General features: G+C 42.1%; 2 protein-coding genes across 3 annotated transcripts in view; one reads left to right on the top strand and one right to left on the bottom strand.

Moving 5' to 3' along the window:
* osbpl8 (oxysterol binding protein-like 8) overlaps positions 1-3,174 on the bottom strand; it is a 75,324-nt gene extending 72,150 nt beyond the window's left edge. For both annotated transcript variants that reach the window (XM_072674070.1, XM_072674071.1), the window contains exon 1: positions 2,753-3,174. The gene's annotated coding sequence lies outside the window, so the exon portion shown is untranslated. The remainder of the gene's footprint in view (positions 1-2,752) is intronic.
* Positions 3,175-5,483: 2,309 nt separating this feature from the next.
* Positions 5,484-20,221, top strand: part of zdhhc17 (zDHHC palmitoyltransferase 17) — a 29,899-nt gene continuing 15,161 nt past the window's right edge. The window contains exons 1-7 of the mRNA XM_072674069.1: positions 5,484-5,568; positions 14,525-14,622; positions 14,869-14,991; positions 15,637-15,714; positions 15,926-16,070; positions 16,307-16,371; positions 16,482-16,644. Coding sequence (XP_072530170.1) covers positions 5,524-5,568; positions 14,525-14,622; positions 14,869-14,991; positions 15,637-15,714; positions 15,926-16,070; positions 16,307-16,371; positions 16,482-16,644 — 717 coding nt within the window. The 5' untranslated portion in view covers positions 5,484-5,523. The remainder of the gene's footprint in view (positions 5,569-14,524; positions 14,623-14,868; positions 14,992-15,636; positions 15,715-15,925; positions 16,071-16,306; positions 16,372-16,481; positions 16,645-20,221) is intronic.

Raw genomic sequence — 20,221 nt, 5'->3', positions numbered from 1 at the left:
ACACTACAGTACTAACACTGTAATACTAACATTACAGTACTAACACTGTATTACTAACACTACAGTACTAACACTGTAATACTAACACTACAGTACTAACACTACAGTACTAACACTGTATTACTAACACTACAGTACTAACACTACAGTACTAACACTGTATTACTAACACTACAGTACTAACACTACAGTACTAACACTACAGTGCTAACACTGTAATACTAACACTACAGTACTAACACTGTATTACTAACACTACAGTACTAACACTGTAATACTAACACTACAGTACTAACACTAAAGTACTAACACTGTAATACTAACACTACAGTACTAACACTGTAATACTAACACTGTAATACTAACACTACAGTACTAACACTGTAATACTAACACTACAGTACTAAAACTACAGTACTAACAGTGTAATACGAACACTACAGTACTAACACTACAGTGCTAACACTGTAATACTAACACTACAGTACTAACACTGTAATACTAACACTACAGTACTAACCCTACAGTGCTAACACTGTAATACTAACACTACAGTACTAACACTGTATTACTAACACTACAGTACTAACACTACAGTACTAACACTGTAATACTAACACTACAGTACTAACACTGTATTACTAACACTACAGTACTAACACTGTAATACTAACACTACAGTACTAACAGTACTAACACTGTAATACTAACACTACAGTACTAACACTACAGTGCTAACACTACAGTACTAACACTACAGTACTAACACTGTAATACTAACACTACAGTACTAACACTACAGTGCTAACACTGTAATACTAACACTACAGTACTAACACTGTATTACTAACACTACAGTACTAACACTGTAATACTAACACTACAGTACTAACACTAAAGTACTAACACTGTAATACTAACACTACAGTACTAACACTGTAATACTAACACTGTAATACTAACACTACAGTACTAACACTGTAATACTAACACTACAGTACTAACACTACAGTACTAACACTGTATTACTAACACTACAGTACTAACACTACAGTACTAACACTGTATTACTAACACTACAGTACTAACACTACAGTACTAACACTACAGTGCTAACACTGTAATACTAACACTACAGTACTAACACTGTATTACTAACACTACAGTACTAACACTGTAATACTAACACTACAGTACTAACACTAAAGTACTAACACTGTAATACTAACACTACAGTACTAACACTGTAATACTAACACTGTAATACTAACACTACAGTACTAACACTGTAATACTAACACTACAGTACTAAAACTACAGTACTAACAGTGTAATACGAACACTACAGTACTAACACTACAGTGCTAACACTGTAATACTAACACTACAGTACTAACACTGTAATACTAACACTACAGTACTAACCCTACAGTGCTAACACTGTAATACTAACACTACAGTACTAACACTGTATTACTAACACTACAGTACTAACACTACAGTACTAACACTGTATTACTAACACTACAGTACTAACACTACAGTACTAACACTGTAATACTAACACTACAGTACTAACGCTGTAATACTAACACTACAGTACTAACACTGTATTACTAACACTACAGTACTAACACTACAGTACTAACACTGTAATACTAACACTACAGTACTAACACTGTATTACTAACACTACAGTACTAACACTACAGTACTAACACTGTAATACTAACATTACAGTACTAACACTGTATTACTAACACTACAGTACTAACACTGTAATAGTAACACTACAGTACTAACACTACAGTACTAACACTGTAATACTAACACTACAGTACTAACACTGTATTACTAACACTACAGTACTAACACTGTAATACTAACACTACAGTACTAACAGTACTAACACTGTAATACTAACACTACAGTACTAACACTACAGTGCTAACACTGTAATACTAACACTACAGTACTAACACTGTATTACTAACACTACAGTACTAACACTGTAATACTAACACTACAGTACTAACACTAAAGTACTAACACTAAAGTACTAACACTGTAATACTAACACTACAGTACTAACACTGTAATACTAACACTACAGTACTAACACTACAGTACTAACACTGTAATACTAACACTACAGTACTAACACTACAGTACTAACACTGTATTACTAACACTACAGTACTAACACTACAGTACTAACACTACAGTACTAACACTCTATTACTAACACTACAGTACTAACACTACAGTACTAACACTGTATTACTAACACTACAGTACTAACACTCTATTACTAACACTACAGTACTAACACTACAGTACTAACACTGTATTACTAACACTACAGTACTAACACTACAGTACTAACACTACAGTACTAACACTGTATTACTAACACTACAGTACTAACACTACAGTACTAACACTGTATTACTAACACTACAGTACTAACACTACAGTACTAACACTACAGTACTAACACTACAGTACTATTACAGTATTACTCCCGGTGTGGAGGCGTGTTTACAGATGCTGGTGCGGATTGTTCAGTTTTAATCTGAATTAAACTAAAATAAACTAAACTGGATGAAATGAAATGAAAGTAAACTAAACTATTTTAAAGTGAATTAAAGTGAATTAAAGTGTGTTAATCTGAGTCGGTCTGTATGTGATGAGTTCAGTGTGAATGTGGTTTATTAGTGAATCAGATCAGAATCAGTTTGGAGTCACAAACCTGTGAGAAGAGTGATGTGAGGAGTGAACAGCTGCAGGTCCTCCGGGTGAGAGTGAGCTGATCTGCGGCTGTGGGAGGACCCACACTGATCAGACGGTGATGGTGCTGCTGCTGGTGCTGCTGAGGGTGGTGCTGCTGGGGGTGGTGCTGCTGGGGTGGTGCTGGTGTCTGCAGATGAAGATGAAACTAGAGCTCCGAGCTGCTTCCTGTGTTCAGCTCAGTGCGATTCAGTTTCCATCCGAACCGGAATAAAAGCAGAAAACTCGCTTCTCTAAAACCCAGCTCTGCTTCGATCCGCGGCGCGCGCGGCCCTGAGCTCAGGCACGCGGCAGCACGCTCTGATCACCGCTGATCAACATTATTAATCACTGATCAACATCCGCGAGCTCTTACACACAGATCGGCTGAAGAGCGGCATGAAAACAGACGCGTTTCACTGCTGCTGCCCAAGATGGCAGTGTTTGACTTTTCATAATAAAAGTCCCAATGAAACTCTGCTGCACAGGCCTTTATTAAACCTTTATAAGCATGTTATTAACTCATCTGTGTATAAACTAACTGTACACTCCATTATGTATTCACTAAGCTCTGGTGGACAGATAATAAGACACACAGACACAAAGAAAGAATAATTAAAATAAATAATAAAAAAATTCTAATATAATATTTTTTCCGTGACAAAAAAAAAAACACACACACGTCTTCTGATTTTCTTCTGAAAGGTTTTAATTTTCAGGAGGGCAGAAGCTGGAACATCAGCAGAACCCTGCAGAACCCTGCAGAACCTGCAGCTGATGAGGCGGAAACGGGACGGCAGTGTTTGTACACTGTTGGGGACATCTAGTGGACTAAACCGGTATTACAGGAAATGTGCAGCCAGTGCAGCTGAACCCTCTCCACCGCTACATCCTCCTGTACCTTCACCTCCTCCATCATCACCACCTCCCCACCACCACCACCCCATGAAATCAGACTCCTTTATATATAGCACAGCATACAGTACAGAAATGTATATACAGTGTACAGTGCAGGAGTGTATATACAGTGGACAGTATAGGAGTGTATATACAGTGTACAGTATAGGAGTGTATATATAGTGTACAGTATAGGAGTGTATATACAGTGTACAGTATAGGAGTGTATATATAGTGTACAGTGCAGGAGTGTATATACAGTGTACAGTATAGGAGTGTATATACAGTGTACAGTATAGGAGTGTATATATAGTGTACAGTGCAGGAGTGTATATACAGTGTACAGTATAGGAGTGTATATACAGCATACAGGACAGGAGTGTATATATAGTGTACAGTGCAGGAGTGTATATACAGTGTACAGCATAGGAGTGTATATACAGTGTACAGTACAGAAATGTATATACAGTGTACAGTATAGGAGTGTATATATAGTGTACAGTGCAGGAGTGTATATACAGTGGACAGTATAGAAATGTATATACAGTGTACAGTGCAGGAGTGTATATACAGCATACAGTATAGAAATGTATATACAGTGTACAGTATAGGAGTGTATATACAGTGTACAGTACAGAAATGTATATACAGTGTACTGTATAGGAGTGTATATACAGTGTACAGGACAGGAGTGTATATATAGTGTACAGTGCAGGAGTGTATATACAGTGTACAGTATAGGAGTGTATATACAGTGTACAGTGCAGGAGTGCATATACAGTGTACAGTATAGAAATGTATATACAGTGTACAGTATAGGAGTGTATATACAGTGTACAGTATAGAAATGTATATACAGTGTACAGTATAGGAGTGTATATACAGTGTACAGTACAGAAATGTATATACAGTGTACAGTATAGGAGTGTATATACAGTGTACAGTATAGGAGTGTATATACAGCATACAGGACAGGAGTGTATATATAGTGTACAGTGCAGGAGTGTATATACAGTGTACAGTATAGGAGTGTATATACAGTGTACAGTGCAGGAGTGTATATACAGTGTACAGTATAGGAGTGTATATACAGTGTACAGTGCAGGAGTGTATATACAGTGTACAGTACAGGAGTGTATATATAGTGTACAGTAGAGAAGTGTATACAGCACACAGTATAGGAGAGTATATAGTATAAAGTATAAGATTGTATAAATACGGTACACAGTACACAATTTAGGACTGTATATGCATTGTAGAGTATAGGAGTGTATATACAGTGTACAGTATAGGGGTGTATATATAGAGTATACAGTATACATGTGTATACATTGTACAGTATAAGAGTACATATGCACAATGTTCAGTATAGGGGTGTGTGTATATATATAGTGTACAGTATAGGTGTGTCTATACATTGTACACTATAAGAGTACATATGTACAGTGTATAGTATAGGAGTGTGTATACAACACACAGTATATGGGTGTACATACAGCACACAATATAGGCGTGTATATACAGTACACGGCATAGAATTACATATACAGTTTATAGTGTGAGTGTGTATATACACACACACACACACATTCCTATATTTTGAACTGTATATATGGTCCTATACTGTGTCTATGTACACCTATACAGTATATACTCCTATACTGTATATTTACACCACTTCTGTGGTTCTCAGGGATCTTGTACAGGGGTTCTGAATTCTCCTCCTTAAATGTATCATGTATCAGTTATCGATCATCGATACCGTGATGATGTAATATATCAGTGACGTAATGCGCTCGCGCTGCGGCCCTCGAACCCTCCTGTTTCCCATGATGCTCCGCGAAGCCAAACAGTAAGATGGCAGCGGCGGTGGAGCTGGAGAGGGAGGCTCTGCGCGCGGAGGTGAGGGGGGCACACGCCGGGGTTTTAGGCACAGACACGCGCTTACCTGTGCGCGCGGGGACGGAGGGTCCGGGGCAGGTAGAGAGACGCGCAGTACCGGAGCAGCAGCGCGAGACCGCGGGCAGATACACCGCTGCTAACGGCTAACGGCTAACGAGGCTGAGGGCTAGGGTGGTGAATGCTAGCTCGCTAACCAGTTCGCGTAAGAGGCGCGCGGCGTCACTTCAATCAATTAAACATCATATTAATGAATTAAACAGGGGGTCGCGCGGAGGCTGCGGGGTTATAGACCACTGTGTCCGATAGAGTGGATCTGTGTGTGTGTGTGTGTGTGTGTGTGTGTGTGTGTGTGTGAGAGAGAGAGAGAGAGAGAGAGAGAGCTGCAGTGATGGAGAGAGAGGACGGAGTCAGCGCCAGGGTTACTGTTAGCCTGACTAGCCGTTATAACAACTGCTTTAGCTTAGCACAGTGTTAATAACAGCCTGTAATAATGTGCCTATTAACAGAGTCAGTGTTAGCTTAGCACGGTGTTAATAACAGCCTGTAATAATGTGCCTATTAACAGAGTCAGTGTTAGCTTAGCACGGTGTTAATAACAGCCTGTAATAATGTGCCTATTAACAGAGTCAGTGTTAGCTTAGCACAGTGTTAATAACAGCCTGTAATAATGTGCCTATTAACAGAGTCAGTGTTAGCTTAGCACAGTGTTAATAACAGCCTGTAATAATGTGCCTATTAACAGAGTCAGTGTTAGCTTAGCACGGTGTTAATAACAGCCTGTAATAATGTGCCTATTAACAGAGTCAGTGTTAGCTTAGCACGGTGTTAATAACAGCCTGTAATAATGTGCCTATTAACAGAGTCAGTGTTAGCTTAGCACAGTGTTAATAACAGCCTGTAATAATGTGCCTATTAACAGAGTCAGTGTTAGCTTAGCACAGTGTTAATAACAGCCTGTAATAATGTGCCTATTAACAGAGTCAGTGTTAGCTTAGCACGGTGTTAATAACAGCCTGTAATAATGTGCCTATTAACAGAGTCAGTGTTAGCTTAGCACAGTGTTAATAACAGCCTGTAATAATGCGCCTATTAACAGAGTCAGTGTTAGCTTAGCACGGTGTTAATAACAGCCTGTAATAATGTGCCTATTAACAGAGTCAGTGTTAGCTTAGCACGGTGTTAATAACAGCCTGTAATAATGTGCCTATTAACAGAGTCAGTGTTAGCTTAGCACGGTGTTAATAACAGCCTGTAATAATGTGCCTATTAACAGAGTCAGTGTTAGCTTAGCACAGTGTTAATAACAGCCTGTAATAATGTGCCTATTAACAGAGTCAGTGTTAGCTTAGCACGGTGTTAATAACAGCCTGTAATAATGTGCCTATTAACAGAGTCAGTGTTAGCTTAGCACAGTGTTAATAACAGCCTGTAATAATGCGCCTATTAACAGAGTCAGTGTTAGCTTAGCACGGTGTTAATAACAGCCTGTAATAATGTGCCTATTAACAGAGTCAGTGTTAGCTTAGCACGGTGTTAATAACAGCCTGTAATAATGTGCCTATTAACAGAGTCAGTGTTAGCTTAGCACAGTGTTAATAACAGCCTGTAATAATGTGCCTATTAACAGAGTCAGTGTTAGCTTAGCACAGTGTTAATAACAGCCTGTAATAATGTGCCTATTAACAGAGTCAGTGTTAGCTTAGCACAGTGTTAATAACAGCCTGTAATAATGTGCCTATTAACAGAGTCAGTGTTAGCTTAGCACCGTGTTAATAACAGCCTGTAATAATGTGCCTATTAACAGAGTCAGTGTTAGCTTAGCACAGTGTTAATAACAGCCTGTAATAATGTGCCTATTAACAGAGTCAGTGTTAGCTTAGCACAGTGTTAATAACAGCCTGTAATAATGTGCCTATTAACAGAGTCAGTGTTAGCTTAGCACAGTGTTAATAACAGCCTGTAATAATGTGCCTATTAAGTCAGTGTTAGCTTAGCACAGTGTTAATAACAGCCTGTAATAATGTGCCTATTAACAGAGTCAGTGTTAGCTTAGCACAGTGTTAATAACAGCCTGTAATAATGTGCCTATTAACAGAGTCAGTGTTAGCTTAGCACGGTGTTAATAACAGCCTGTAATAATGTGCCTATTAACAGAGTCAGTGTTAGCTTAGCACAGTGTTAATAACAGCCTGTAATAATGTGCCTATTAACAGAGTCAGTGTTAGCTTAGCACAGTGTTAATAACAGCCTGTAATAATGTGCCTATTAACAGAGTCAGTGTTAGCTTAGCACAGTGTTAATAACAGCCTGTAATAATGTGCCTATTAACAGAGTCAGTGTTAGCTTAGCACAGTGTTAATAACAGCCTGTAATAATGTGCCTATTAACAGAGTCAGTGTTAGCTTAGCACAGTGTTAATAACAGCCTGTAATAATGTGCCTATTAACAGAGTCAGTGTTAGCTTAGCACGGTGTTAATAACAGCCTGTAATAATGTGTCTATTAACAGAGTCAGTGTTAGCTTAGCACAGTGTTAATAACAGCCTGTAATAATGTGCCTATTAAGTCAGTGTTAGCTTAGCACAGTGTTAATAACAGCCTGTAATAATGTGCCTATTAAGTCAGTGTTAGCTTAGCACAGTGTTAATAACTGCCTGTAATAATGTGCCTATTAACAGAGTCAGTGTTAGCTTAGCACAGTGTTAATAACTGCCTGTAATAATGTGCCTATTAACAGAGTCAGTGTTAGCTTAGCACAGTGTTAATAACAGCCTGTAATAATGTGCCTATTAAGTCAGTGTTAGCTTAGCACAGTGTTAATAACAGCCTGTAATAATGTGCCTATTAAGTCAGTGTTAGCTTAGCACAGTGTTAATAACAGCCTGTAATAATGTGCCTATTAACAGAGTCAGTGTTAGCTTAGCACGGTGTTAATAACAGCCTGTAATAATGTGCCTATTAACAGAGTCAGTGTTAGCTTAGCACAGTGTTAATAACAGCCTGTAATAATGTGCCTATTAAGTCAGTGTTAGCTTAGCACAGTGTTAATAACAGCCTGTAATAATGTGCCTATTAAGTCAGTGTTAGCTTAGCACAGTGTTAATAACAGCCTGTAATAATGTGCCTATTAACAGTCAGTGTTAGCTTAGCACGGTGTTAATAACAGCCTGTAATAATGTGCCTATTAACAGAGTCAGTGTTAGCTTAGCACAGTGTTAATAACAGCCTGTAATAATGTGCCTATTAACAGAGTCAGTGTTAGCTTAGCACAGTGTTAATAACTGCCTGTAATAATGTGCCTATTAACAGAGTCAGTGTTAGCTTAGCACAGTGTTAATAACAGCCTGTAATAATGTGTCTATTAACAGAGTCAGTGTTAGCTTAGCACAGTGTTAATAACAGCCTGTAATAATGTGTCTATTAACAGAGTCAGTGTTAGCTTAGCACGGTGTTAATAACAGCCTGTAATAATGTGCCTATTAACAGAGTCAGTGTTAGCTTAGCACGGTGTTAATAACAGCCTGTAATAATGTGCCTATTAACAGAGTCAGTGTTAGCTTAGCACGGTGTTAATAACAGCCTGTAATAATGTGTCTATTAACAGAGTCAGTGTTAGCTTAGCGCAGTGTTAATAACAGCCTGTAATAATGTGCCTATTAACAGAGTCAGTGTTAGCTTAGCGCAGTGTTAATAACAACCTGTAATAATGTGCCTATTAACAGAGTCAGTGTTAGCTTAGCACGGTGTTAATAACAGCCTGTAATAATGTGCCTATTAACAGAGTCAGTGTTAGCTTAGCACAGTGTTAATAACAGCCTGTAATAATGTGCCTATTAACAGAGTCAGTGTTAGCTTAGCACGGTGTTAATAACAGCCTGTAATAATGTGCCTATTAACAGAGTCAGTGTTAGCTTAGCACAGTGTTAATAACAGCCTGTAATAATGTGCCTATTAAGTCAGTGTTAGCTTAGCACAGTGTTAATAACAGCCTGTAATAATGTGCCTATTAACAGTCAGTGTTAGCTTAGCACAGTGTTAATAACAGCCTGTAATAATGTGCCTATTAAGTCAGTGTTAGCTTAGCACAGTGTTAATAACAGCCTGTAATAATGTGCCTATTAACAGAGTCAGTGTTAGCTTAGCACGGTGTTAATAACAGCCTGTAATAATGTGCCTATTAAGTCAGTGTTAGCTTAGCACAGTGTTAATAACAGCCTGTAATAATGTGCCTATTAACAGAGTCAGTGTTAGCTTAGCACAGTGTTAATAACAGCCTGTAATAATGTGCCTATTAAGTCAGTGTTAGCTTAGCACAGTGTTAATAACAGCCTGTAATAATGTGCCTATTAAGTCAGTGTTAGCTTAGCACAGTGTTAATAACAGCCTGTAATAATGTGCCTATTAACAGAGTCAGTGTTAGCTTAGCACGGTGTTAATAACAGCCTGTAATAATGTGCCTATTAACAGAGTCAGTGTTAGCTTAGCACAGTGTTAATAACAGCCTGTAATAATGTGCCTATTAAGTCAGTGTTAGCTTAGCACAGTGTTAATAACAGCCTGTAATAATGTGCCTATTAAGTCAGTGTTAGCTTAGCACAGTGTTAATAACAGCCTGTAATAATGTGCCTATTAACAGTCAGTGTTAGCTTAGCACGGTGTTAATAACAGCCTGTAATAATGTGCCTATTAACAGAGTCAGTGTTAGCTTAGCACAGTGTTAATAACAGCCTGTAATAATGTGCCTATTAACAGAGTCAGTGTTAGCTTAGCACAGTGTTAATAACAGCCTGTAATAATGTGCCTATTAACAGAGTCAGTGTTAGCTTAGCACGGTGTTAATAACAGCCTGTAATAATGTGCCTATTAACAGAGTCAGTGTTAGCTTAGCACGGTGTTAATAACAGCCTGTAATAATGTGCCTATTAACAGAGTCAGTGTTAGCTTAGCACAGTGTTAATAACAGCCTGTAATAATGTGCCTATTAACAGAGTCAGTGTTAGCTTAGCACAGTGTTAATAACAGCCTGTAATAATGTGCCTATTAACAGAGTCAGTGTTAGCTTAGCACAGTGTTAATAACAGCCTGTAATAATGTGCCTATTAACAGAGTCAGTGTTAGCTTAGCACAGTGTTAATAACAGCCTGTAATAATGTGCCTATTAACAGAGTCAGTGTTAGCTTAGCACGGTGTTAATAACAGCCTGTAATAATGTGCCTATTAACAGAGTCAGTGTTAGCTTAGCACGGTGTTAATAACAGCCTGTAATAATGTGCCTATTAACAGAGTCAGTGTTAGCTTAGCACAGTGTTAATAACAGCCTGTAATAATGTGCCTATTAACAGAGTCAGTGTTAGCTTAGCACAGTGTTAATAACAGCCTGTAATAATGTGCCTATTAACAGAGTCAGTGTTAGCTTAGCACGGTGTTAATAACAGCCTGTAATAATGTGCCTATTAACAGAGTCAGTGTTAGCTTAGCACGGTGTTAATAACAGCCTGTAATAATGTGCCTATTAACAGAGTCAGTGTTAGCTTAGCACAGTGTTAATAACAGCCTGTAATAATGTGCCTATTAACAGAGTCAGTGTTAGCTTAGCACAGTGTTAATAACAGCCTGTAATAATGTGCCTATTAACAGAGTCAGTGTTAGCTTAGCACAGTGTTAATAACAGCCTGTAATAATGTGCCTATTAACAGAGTCAGTGTTAGCTTAGCACAGTGTTAATAACAGCCTGTAATAATGTGCCTATTAACAGAGTCAGTGTTAGCTTAGCACGGTGTTAATAACAGCCTGTAATAATGTGCCTATTAACAGAGTCAGTGTTAGCTTAACACGGTGTTAATAACAGCCTGTAATAATGTGCCTATTAACAGAGTCAGTGTTAGCTTAACACGGTGTTAATAACAGCCTGTAATAATGTGCCTATTAACAGAGTCAGTGTTAGCTTAACACAGTGTTAATAACAGCCTGTAATAATGTGCCTATTAACAGAGTCAGTGTTAGCTTAGCACGGTGTTAATAACAGCCTGTAATAATGTGCCTATTAACAGAGTCAGTGTTAGCTTAGCACAGTGTTAATAACAGCCTGTCATAATGTGCCTATTAACAGAGTCAGTGTTAGCTTAGCACAGTGTTAATAACAGCCTGTAATAATGTGCCTATTAACAGAGTCAGTGTTAGCTTAGCACAGTGTTAATAACAGCCTGTAATAATGTGCCTATTAACAGAGTCAGTGTTAGCTTAGCACAGTGTTAATAACAGCCTGTAATAATGTGCCTATTAACAGAGTCAGTGTTAGCTTAGCACAGTGTTAATAACAGCCTGTAATAATGCGCCTATTAACAGAGTCAGTGTTAGCTTAGCACGGTGTTAATAACAGCCTGTAATAATGCGCCTATTAACAGAGTCAGTGTTAGCTTAGCACGGTGTTAATAACAGCCTGTAATAATGTGCCTATTAACAGAGTCAGTGTTAGCTTAGCACGGTGTTAATAACAGCCTGTAATAATGTGCCTATTAACAGAGTCAGTGTTAGCTTAGCACAGTGTTAATAACAGCCTGTAATAATGCGCCTATTAACAGAGTCAGTGTTAGCTTAGCACAGTGTTAATAACAGCCTGTAATAATGTGCCTATTAACAGTCAGTGTTAGCTTAGCACAGTGTTAATAACAGCCTGTAATAATGTGCCTATTAACAGAGTCAGTGTTAGCTTAGCACAGTGTTAATAACAGCCTGTAATAATGCGCCTATTAACAGAGTCAGTGTTAGCTTAGCACAGTGTTAATAACAGCCTGTAATAATGCGCCTGTTAACAGAGTCAGTGTTAGCTTAGCACAGTGTTAATAACAGCCTGTAATAATGTGCCTATTAACAGAGTCAGTGTTAGCTTAGCACAGTGTTAATAACAGCCTGTAATAATGTGCCTATTAACAGAGTCAGTGTTAGCTTAGCACAGTGTTAATAACAGCCTGTAATAATGTGCCTGTTAACAGAGTCAGTGTTAGCTTAGCACAGTGTTAATAACAGCCTGTAATAATGTGCCTATTAACAGAGTCAGTGTTAGCTTAGCACAGTGTTAATAACAGCCTGTAATAATGTGCCTATTAACAGAGTCAGTGTTAGCTTAGCACAGTGTTAATAACAGCCTGTAATAATGTGCCTATTAACAGAGTCAGTGTTAGCTTAGCACAGTGTTAATAACAGCCTGTAATAATGTGCCTATTAACAGAGTCAGTGTTAGCTTAGCACAGTGTTAATAACAGCCTGTAATAATGTGCCTATTAACAGAGTCAGTTGCTGTTGTTAAGTCAGTGTTAGTGCAGTATTAGCTAAGATTAGCATTAGCATAGCATGTTTATTATTGTAGTTAGCGCAGCTGTCAGTGTTATTTTGGTAGAGCTGTAATATTAATGATCGAGTTGGGGTAGGATAGTGGTGCTTTTATTGTCATTAGGGTGGTGTTCTCAATTGGATAGTATTATCGGTAGGGTGGTGTTACCAGTGTGGTGGAGTTTTCAGTAGGGTGGATGGTGATATCGGTAGAATCATGTTATAAGTAGGGTGGCGGTGTTCTCAGTAAGGATGATGTTATTAGTAGGATAATAGTAACAGTAAGGTGGTGTTAGCATTAGTCTGGTGGTGTTATGATTAGGTGGTGGTGTGATCAGTAGGGATGAATTTTAATGTGTAGGGTGGTGTTAGCGTTAGTCTGGTGGTGTTATTATCATTAGGTGGAGGTGTGATCAGTAGTGAAGATGTTATCTGTAGGGTGGTGTTAGCGTTAGTCTGGTGGTGTTTTAAATTAGGTGGTGGTGGTGTTATCAGTTGGAGGTGTTATCTGTAGGGTGGTGTTAGCGTTAGTCTGGTGGTGTTATAATTAGTTGGAGGTGTTATCAGTAGGGATGATGTTATCTGTAGGATGGTGTTAGTGTTAGTCTGGTGGTGTTATTAGTAGGGGTGATGTTATCAGTAGGGGTGATGTTATCAGTAGGGTGGTGTTATCATTAGGTGGAGGTGTTATCAGTAGGGGTGATGTTATCAGTAGGGTGGTGTTTGGTGGTGTTTTCAGTAGGAATTATATTGGTAGGATGGTGTTATCAGTAGGGTGGTGTTAACGTTAGGCTGATGGTGTTATAATTAGGTGGTGGTGTGATCAGTAGGGTGGTGTTAACGTTAGGCTGATGGTGTTATAATTAGGTGGTGGTGTGATCAGTAGGGTGGTGTTAACGTTAGGCTGATGGTGTTATAATTAGGTGGTGGTGTGATCAGTAGGGTGGTGTTAACGTTAGGCTGATGGTGTTATAATTAGGTGGTGGTGTGATCAGTAGGGGTGATGTTATCTGTAGGGTGGTGTTATCATTAGGTGGAGGTGTTATCAGTAGGGTGGTGTTATTGGTTTCTTGTTTGTAAATTCATTGTTGATTTAATGTAATTTTCCATTATACACATTCTTTGGCTTCATAAACCTGTCTCTCACTCTCAGTTGCTCTGTCTCACTCTCTGTCTCACTCTCTGCCGTTCTCTCTCTCTGTCTCTGTCTCTGTCTTTCTCTTTGTGCCTCTTTCTCTGTCTCACTGTCGCTGTCTGTCTTTCTCTGTCTCACTGTCTGTCTTTCTCTGTCTCACTGTCGCTGTCTGTCTTTCTCTGTCTCACTGTCTGTCTTTCTCTGTCTCACTGTCGCTGTCTGTCTTTCTCTGTCTCACTGTCTGTCTTTCTCTGTCTCACTGTCGCTGTCTGTCTTTCTCTGTCTCACTGTCTGTCTTTCTCTGTCTCACTGTCGCTGTCTGTCTTTCTCTGTCTAATTGTCTGTCTTTCTCTGTCTCACTGTCGCTGTCTGTCTTTCTCTCTGTCTTGCTGTTTCTCTGTCTATGCCTCTCGCTGTCTCACTGTGTCTCCCTGCGTCTCACTCTCTCTGTCTCACTGTCTCTGTCTCACTGTCTCTGTCTCTCTCTCTGTAGGAGTTAAAGGGTCAGTGTGGTCAGGGTTACAGTGAGGGCGTCAGCCGGAAGAGTCATGTGGATGATTACAGCACCTGGGACATCGTTAAAGCCACTCAGTGAGTTACTGTGTTACAGAACACACACACACACACACACACACACACACACACACACACACTCTCAGACCACTCTACTGGAGGAGAGAGGGAGTGTACTGGTCTGATGGGGTGTGAACTGGTTCATTAACTTTTGGGATCAAAAGTTTGGGATCAGCTTCATTGTTATTTTTTTATTTAATTGTTATTTCTTTTATTAAATATATATATATATGTGTGTGTGTGTGTGTGTGTGTGCGTGTGCAGGTATGGGATATTTGAGCGCTGCCGGGAGCTGGTGGAGGCGGGGTATGACGTCCGTCAGCCGGATAAAGAAAACGTCACTCTGCTGCACTGGGCCGCCATCAACAACCGCATCGACCTGGTCAAGTCAGTCTGTCTCCTACTGTACCAGCACTGCTCTGAGGGGGTTACGCCGAGGCTCACGGGGGGAGGGAGTGTGTGTGGTGTCTGGAGTCTAGTCTGAAGGCCAGAGAGCTCCAGCTTGGTCTCATCAGACCAGAGAACCTGTGCTGCTCTCCCATAGAGCTCTGACTGGTGAAGAACCCGGGCAGCAGCTGTGGAACGCAGAGTCTCTCCCGTCTCAGCTGCTGAAGCTTTAACTCCCTCAGAGCTGTCCTGGCTGTCCTGGCTGTCCTGGCTGTCCTGCTGTCCTCCCTCACTAGTCTCCTTCCTGCTCGGTCCCTCAGTGTGTGAGGACGGTCAGCTCTGTGTGTCGTATTCCTCTATTCCTTAATGATGGGTTTAACTGAAGTCCAGGAGATGTTCAGAGACCTGGACACTTCTTATGTCCTTATACCACCGTCACTAGTAGAGTGACACTAGAGACAGTAGAGACAGTAGAGACAGTCCACTCCACTTACTGAGAGACTACCAGCACCACCTGCCTGCTGGAGGTCTGCTGGATTAGCCCAGTCACTTTAGGGGGGGGGGTTTGAGGTGTTAAGATGGGATTGATGGTATTGTTGTGTTGTAACTCGGTGTGTGTGTGTGTGTGTGTGTGTGTGTACACAGATATTACATTTCAAAGGGGGCCGTGGTGGACCAGCTCGGAGGGGACCTGAACTCCACACCACTGCACTGGGCAACAAGGTCAGACATACTGTGTGTGTGTGTGTGTGTGTGTGTGTGTGTGTGTGTGGGACACAGCTCACTGAACACGTTCAGTTGAAGTCGATGTCTATTGGTCAGGTCATCATTTAAATTCTGATTCAGTGTAAATGCCAGATTCACATTATGGAGAAAAATGAATATAGCAGTGTGTAGTACATGTGTGTGTGTGTGTGTGTGTGTGTCTCTACAGGCAGGGTCATCTCTCCATGGTGGTCCAGCTGATGAAGTACGGAGCTGATCCGTCTCTGATTGATGGAGAAGGGTGCAGCTGTGTTCACCTGGCAGCTCAGTTCGGACACACCTCCATCGTAGCTTACCTCATAGCTAAAGGACAGGTACACACACACACACACACACGACTGTTTCCGATGATTACTGAAACTACGTTTTTTATAAGATGAAAGCTTCTTAGAGACGTCGTCTTAATGACCTCTTGACCTCAACCCCCGAACGTACTGCTGCACAGCTCTCTCTACAAGACTCCACTACAAACACAAACGAGGAACAGTTACACTCACTCCTCTGTTGATGTGTGTGTGTGTGTGTGTGTGTGTGTGTGTGGTTTCTGCAGGATGTTGATATGATGGATCAGAATGGGATGACCCCTCTGATGTGGGCGGCGTATCGGACACACAGGTGTGTTTCTGTTCAGCTTCTCTTCTTATTTGTTAATTTAGTGCTGAATACTGAAGTGTGTGTGTGTTTGTTTGTGTGTGTGTGTGTGTGTGTGTGTGTGTGTGCTGCAGCGTGGACCCGACGAGGTTGTTGTTGACGTTTAACGTGTCGGTGAATTTGGGTGATAAGTACCACAAGAACACGGCGCTGCACTGGGCCGTTTTGGCGGGAAACACCACGGTGATCAGCCTGCTGTTGGAGTCCAACGCTAACGTCGACGCTCAGAACATAAAGGTCAGTTCCACTCAGTGACCCGATCGCCTTACACACCGGCGTCAGAAGTGTGTGCAGAACAGTGTGTATGCTGAACTATAAGGAAGCGGGCAGGCAGTAGAAACCCCCCCAACTCATCCCAAAAGTACTGGATGGAGCTCCACCACCATCATTCCAGAGAACACAGCTCTTCCACTGCTCCACAGCTCCTCAATGCTGGGGGGCTTTATACCCGTCCTCTAGCCCACGCCTGGCATTAGGCAGCATGGAGCCAGTAGTGTTCCTTTGTGAGTGTGCTGCTGTGTTGCTGTGGCCGGATACGGTGGTCAGTTTTTTTCTCTCCATGATTTTACAGGAAATGAAAGCAGATCCCGCAGATTATTCAGATCAGAACCGATTCTCTCTGAGATTTTAGAATCCGCAGTAAAGTAGGTCTGGACACGGACCGCAGTCCGCCTAATGAGTGCTCCTGGACTGTAGAGGAAGAAAGACAAAGATCAAGCACAAACAGAACGAGGAGGACGGAGTGAGGCGAGGGTGAGGACAGAGTGAGGCGAGGGTGAGGACGGAGTGAGGCGAGGGTGAGGACAGTGAGGTTAATGAGGACATGGTGAGGCGAGGGTGAGTCCTTACTCACCTTACTGTCCTCATTTACCTCTCTCACCCCACTGTCCTCTCTCGCCCCACTGTCCTCACTCACCACACTGTCCACACTGTCCTCATTAACCTCACTCACCCCACTGTCCTCATTAACCTCACTCACCCCACTGTCCTCTCTCGCCCCACTGTCCTCACTCACCACACTGTCCACACTGTCCTCATTAACCTCACTCACCCCACTGTCCTCTCTCACCCCACTGTCCTCTCTCACCCCGCTGTCCTCTCACCTTACTGTCCTCACTAACCTCTCTCGCCCCACTGTCCTCTCTCGCCCCACTGTCCTCACTTACCCCACTGTCCGCACTGTCCTCATTAACCTCACTCACCCCACTGTCCTCACTCACCCCACTGTCTTCACTCACCTTACTGTCCTCATTAACCTCTCTCACCTTACTGTCCTCACTCACCCCACTGTCCTCATTAACCTCTCTCGTCCCACTTTCCTCTCTCGCCCCACTGTCCTCACAGTCCTCAGTAACCTCTCTCACCCCACTGTCCTCACTCACTACACTGTCCTCATTAACCTTTCTCGCCCCACTGTCCTCATTAACCTCTCTCACCCCACTGTCCTCTCTCGCCCCACTGTCCTCATTAACCTCTTTCACCCCACTGTCCTCACTCACCTTACTGTCTCCACTATCCTTAATCACCTCACAGTCCTCACTATCTTCACTGTCCTCATTAACCTCACCCCACTGTCCTCTCACCTTACTGTCCCCACTGTCCTCACTCACCTCTACTGTCCTCACTCACCCAACTGTCCTCACTCACTCCACTGTCTTCACTCACCTGACTGTCCTCACTGTCCTCACTCACCTGACTGTCCTCACTCACCCGACTGTCCTCACTCACTCCACTGTCTTCACTGTATTCTCTCGACCTACTATCCTTTCTCGTCCCACTGTCCTCTCTCGCCCTACTGTCCCCACTGTCCTCACTCACCCAACTGTCCTCATTAACCTCACCCCACGGTCTCCACTGTCCTCATTCACCCACTGTCTTCACTCACCCCACTGTCCTCACTCACCTTACTGTCCCCACTGTCCTCACTTACCCCACTGTCCTTACATTTCTCACTGTCCCTAACCCTAACTCATTAACCTCACTCACTCTGCTGTTCTCACTCACCTTACTGTCCTCATTAACCTCACTCACCCCACTGTCCGCACTCATCCCACTGTCCTCACTGTCTTCATTGACCTCACTCACCCCACTGTCTCCACTGTCCTCACTCACCCCACTGTCCTCTCACCTTACTGTCCCCATTGTCCTCACTCACCTCTACTGTCCTCACTCACCCGACTGTCCTCACTCACTCCACTGTCTTCACTCACCTGACTGTCCTCACTGTCCTCTCTCACCTTACTGTCCCCATTGTCCTCACTCACCCCACTGTCCTCACTCACCTGACTGTCCTCACTGTCCTCACTCACCTGACTGTCCTCACTCACCCGACTGTCCTCACTCACTCCACTGTCTTCACTGTCCTCTCTCGCCCTACTGATGGTACTGAGGGTACTGAGGGTACTGAGGTCTATAGGGGGAAATGTTTCTATGGGGAAATTGTTTCAGACACACACACCTCATCCCACTGTCCTCACTGTCTTCATTGACCTCACTCACCCCACTGTCTCCACTGTCCTCACTCACCCCACTGTCCTCACAGTCCTCACTGTCCTCATTAACCTCTCACCCCACTGTCCTCACTGTCTTTACTCACCTTACTGTCCTCACTATCCTCACTGTTCTTACTCACTGTCCTCATTAACCTCACTCAGCCCACTGTCCTCACCTTACTGTCATCACTGTCCTCACCAACCTAACCATCCTCACTGTCCTTACTAACCTAACTATTCCTCACTAACTCTGTCCTTGCTGACCTCACTAACCTGAATTTTAAAAGGTGAAAGAATCTCCTGCCGCTGGTGTGAGCAGTTCAAGGTGAAACATGCTTGTCTCTTTTTCACGTGGTGTTCAGTCGGATAGAACCTTAACACTGCTGTTCAGATCCTCTATTCCGGTACTGACCGTTACTGCGGTACCGGTCCATTTCATTACTGCACTGTTTATCATACCAGACTGTTCTGATAAAGCCTCATCCTAAACGCTCTCTCTCTACCAGTTCTGAGCATCTTATAGTAAAGGGTTCAGTTTCTTCAGGAATAGTACTGACCTGGCAGTGATCTGTGGGTTTAGGACTGATCTGTGGGTTTAGGACTGATCTGTGGGTTTAGTACTGATCTGTATGTTTAGTACTGGTCTGTCGGTTTAGGACTGATCTGTGGGTTTAGGACTGATCTGTATGTTTAGTACTGATCTGTCGGTTTAGGACTGGTCTGTCGGTTTAGGACTGGTCTGTGGGTTTAGGACTGATCTGTATGTTTAGGACTGGTCTGTGGGTTTAGGACTGATCTGTATGTGTAGGACTGATCTGTGGGTTTAGGACTGATCTGTGGGTTTAGGACTGGTCTGTGGGTTTAATACTAATCTGTGGGTTTAGGACTGGTCTGTGGGTTTAGGACTGGTCTGTGGGTTTAGGACTGGTCTGTGGGTTTAGGACTGATCTGTATGTTTAGTACTGATCTGTGGGTTTAGGACTGATCTGTGGGTTTAGGACTGGTCTGTGGGTTTAATACTAATCTGTGGGTTTAGGACTGATCTGTGGGTTTAGTACTGGTCTGTGGGTTTAGGACTGGTCTGTGGGTTTAGGACTGAACTGTGGGTTTAATACTGATCTGTGGGTTTAGGACTGAACTGTGGGTTTAATACTGGTCTGTGGGTTTAGGACTGAACTGTGGGTTTAGGACTGGTCTGTCGGTTTAGGACTGGTCTGTGGGTTTAGGACTGGTCTGTGGGTTTAGGACTGATCTGTATGTTTAGTACTGATCTGTGGGTTTAGGACTGATCTGTGGGTTTAGTACTGATCTGTGGGTTTAGG

The sequence above is a fragment of the Salminus brasiliensis genome, chromosome 2 (genome assembly GCF_030463535.1).
Source record: "Salminus brasiliensis chromosome 2, fSalBra1.hap2, whole genome shotgun sequence".
Classification (NCBI taxonomy): Eukaryota; Metazoa; Chordata; class Actinopteri; order Characiformes; family Bryconidae; genus Salminus; species Salminus brasiliensis.
This window is presented reverse-complemented; position numbering and strand designations above follow the sequence as displayed.